The 2,525-nt window shown below is 41.4% G+C and overlaps 1 protein-coding gene across 1 annotated transcript in view; it reads left to right on the forward strand.

The window, feature by feature from the left end:
- Nucleotides 1–190, forward strand: part of LOC123482896 (ATP synthase subunit a-like) — a 597-nt gene extending 407 nt beyond the window's left edge. The window contains exon 1 of the mRNA XM_045212018.1: nucleotides 1–190. This exon is cut by the window's left edge and continues 407 nt beyond it. Within this exon, the coding sequence (XP_045067953.1) occupies nucleotides 1–190 (190 nt within the window).
- Nucleotides 191–2,525: the final 2,335 nt, after the last annotated feature.

Raw genomic sequence — 2,525 nt, forward strand, 5'->3', positions numbered from 1 at the left:
GCTGTTCCTGTTCCTGCTGTTCCTGTTGTTCCTGTTCCTGCTGTTCCTGTTCCTGTTGTTCCTGTTGTTCCTGTTCCTGCTGTTCCTGTTCCTGTTGTTCCTGTCCCCATTGTACCAGCCTTTACTAGCCCTCACAGTTCAACACATAAGCTATGCTCCTGTTTTACTGCCCTCATCAGGGCCGCCCTAGGCAAGACCAAAAAATGCTGCTGCCCCCCCTGCAAAACTAGAATAGTTTGTTGAAAAGACGTCTAAAAAACGTATTTTCCAGACGTTGGAGTTAGGTTCAATTTAGCTTCTGAATGAAAGGTGAAAATACGTATTTTCTGGATGTTTAAATCAGGTTCATTTTTGGATCTGAATGAAAGTTGAAAATACGTAATTTATAGATGTCTATGTTTGGCTGGTCCAGACCGGACCAAATCTGAACCAAACATCGTCGCCTATGGTACACTGCACAGCATCTTCGGAAAGTATTCAGACCCCTTGACTTTTTCCACATTTTGTTACGTTAACACCTTATTCTAAAATGGATTACATAAAAAAAAGTCCTCATCAATCTACACACAACACCCCATAATGACAAAGCAAAATAAAATAAAAAACAGAAATACCTTACTTACATAAGTATTCTGACCTTTGCTATGAGACTCGAAATTGAGCTCAGGTGCATCCTGTTTTCATTGATCATCCTTGAGATGTTTTTACAACTTGATTGGAGTCCACCTGTGGTAAATTGAATTGATTGGACATGATTTGGAAAGGCACACACCTGTCTATATAAGGTTTGGCGGATGCCAGGAGGACTGGTCTGGGGCTGTTTTTCATGGTTCAGGCTAGGCCCATTAGTTCCAGTGAAGGGAAATTGTAACGCTACAGCATACCAGGGGCGGCCTGTTCAATAGGGCGATATGGGCGACGCACTGCCAAACGGGAAAAGGAAGGGATTTTTTTTCTAATCAATTATATCACGGCAACAGTAGTTATCAGTGTTGTAATCTATACGTCTGATCTGCCACAGTGCCACACTGCCACTAAATGTCGAATCAGGCTAAAGTCGTGCTTCAAATGGCTCCCCCCTTTTGGGGAGATTTCAGTCAGGTTGAAAATCGCCCAGAAGTCTGTAATAGACTCCCATGTAAAATCTATTTTTTTCAAATTTCAGAGCCTTCAATACAATCTCAATGGGTGTCTGTGGGCTCGCACTTAGCGCTACGCACACGTTACGTAACCATGAACGTAACTGAGAAAAGAGTGGATTGTTTGAAAGAAGTTCATTTTTGTCGTGCGATTCGCGAACAAATGAAGATAAATTGGCAACGAAACAATTAGGACCTCCCAGACCAAATTTAATAATTCAACAGGTTTCTACTAAAGGCGGAAAGTCCTACACCCGAGGATTTTCCAAAAAATTGGTACTGAACGAAAAAGACATTGCCACTCACTCAACTGGATGACGAGGGATACAGGCTAGCTGTCCGCCGCCACAACGATGAGGTTAGTGTTGATAATCACAAGTTTACTGGATGTGGATATGGTGTAATAAAGGCAGTTTATTCAGAGGTAAATATATCTGGAATCGCGTTCACGGACCCGTTCGTCAAACTCTTAGGGAGCTATAAATTAAGCCCCATTACTTACCATATCAGATAAGAGAAATTGCTGCAGCTACATATATTTTACATCCTGGCCCTACATAGTTCACTATTTGCATCACTTACCAAAATATTACATGTGGTCATATATGCTTGGAAAGTGGAGATGCCATAGAACGTCAAAAAAGTAAACATTGCTGGAGACACATTGCCGTTTGGAGAAGACATCGCGTTTGCTAGCGAAGAGATTTGTTGTGGCAAATGAACTTGGGCTGGGAATTGCCAGGAACCTCACGATAAGATATATGCATCAGCATTGCGAGTCTCATGATTCTATACGTATTGCGATTCGATACTGTGATTTTATTGCGCACCATATGTCTGTTGCAGAGGGATCAGAAAGCCATGAGAACGAGTTTTGATCAGTCATGGAAATAAAAGTGCGAAAACAAATTTGCTCCCAATGTGAAAAGATTGAGAACAAGCTATGAAGGAACAATAATGGTGTTTTTGGTGCAGGTACAGCCAACTAGCGCTTAAAATATTGCGATATTGTCAATACAGTATATCGGAAAGTATCACTATGTAACTCGATTTCTTTCACCCCAATCCCTCAAATTAACGTAAATAACTGAATTGTTTGCCCCACATTTAGCTAAGATGATTAGCTAGCCAGCTAAAATGTTTTATTTAGTTAGCAGTCGCATCTACAATAGTTTACTGTCAATAACATGTCTCCAAAAAATGACGTGGTGTCTCCAATTGTGTTGACATTTTACAATTGCAATGCGCATCCATGAGTATCCACTTTCTGTAGCTCAGCTGGTAGAGCATGGTGCTTGTAACGCCAAGGTAGTGGGTTCGATCCCCGGGACCACCCATACACAAAAATGTATGCACGCATGACTGTAAGTCGCTTTGGATAAAAGC

This window comes from Coregonus clupeaformis, chromosome 40 (assembly GCF_020615455.1).
Source record: "Coregonus clupeaformis isolate EN_2021a chromosome 40, ASM2061545v1, whole genome shotgun sequence".
NCBI lineage: Eukaryota > Metazoa > Chordata > Actinopteri > Salmoniformes > Salmonidae > Coregonus > Coregonus clupeaformis.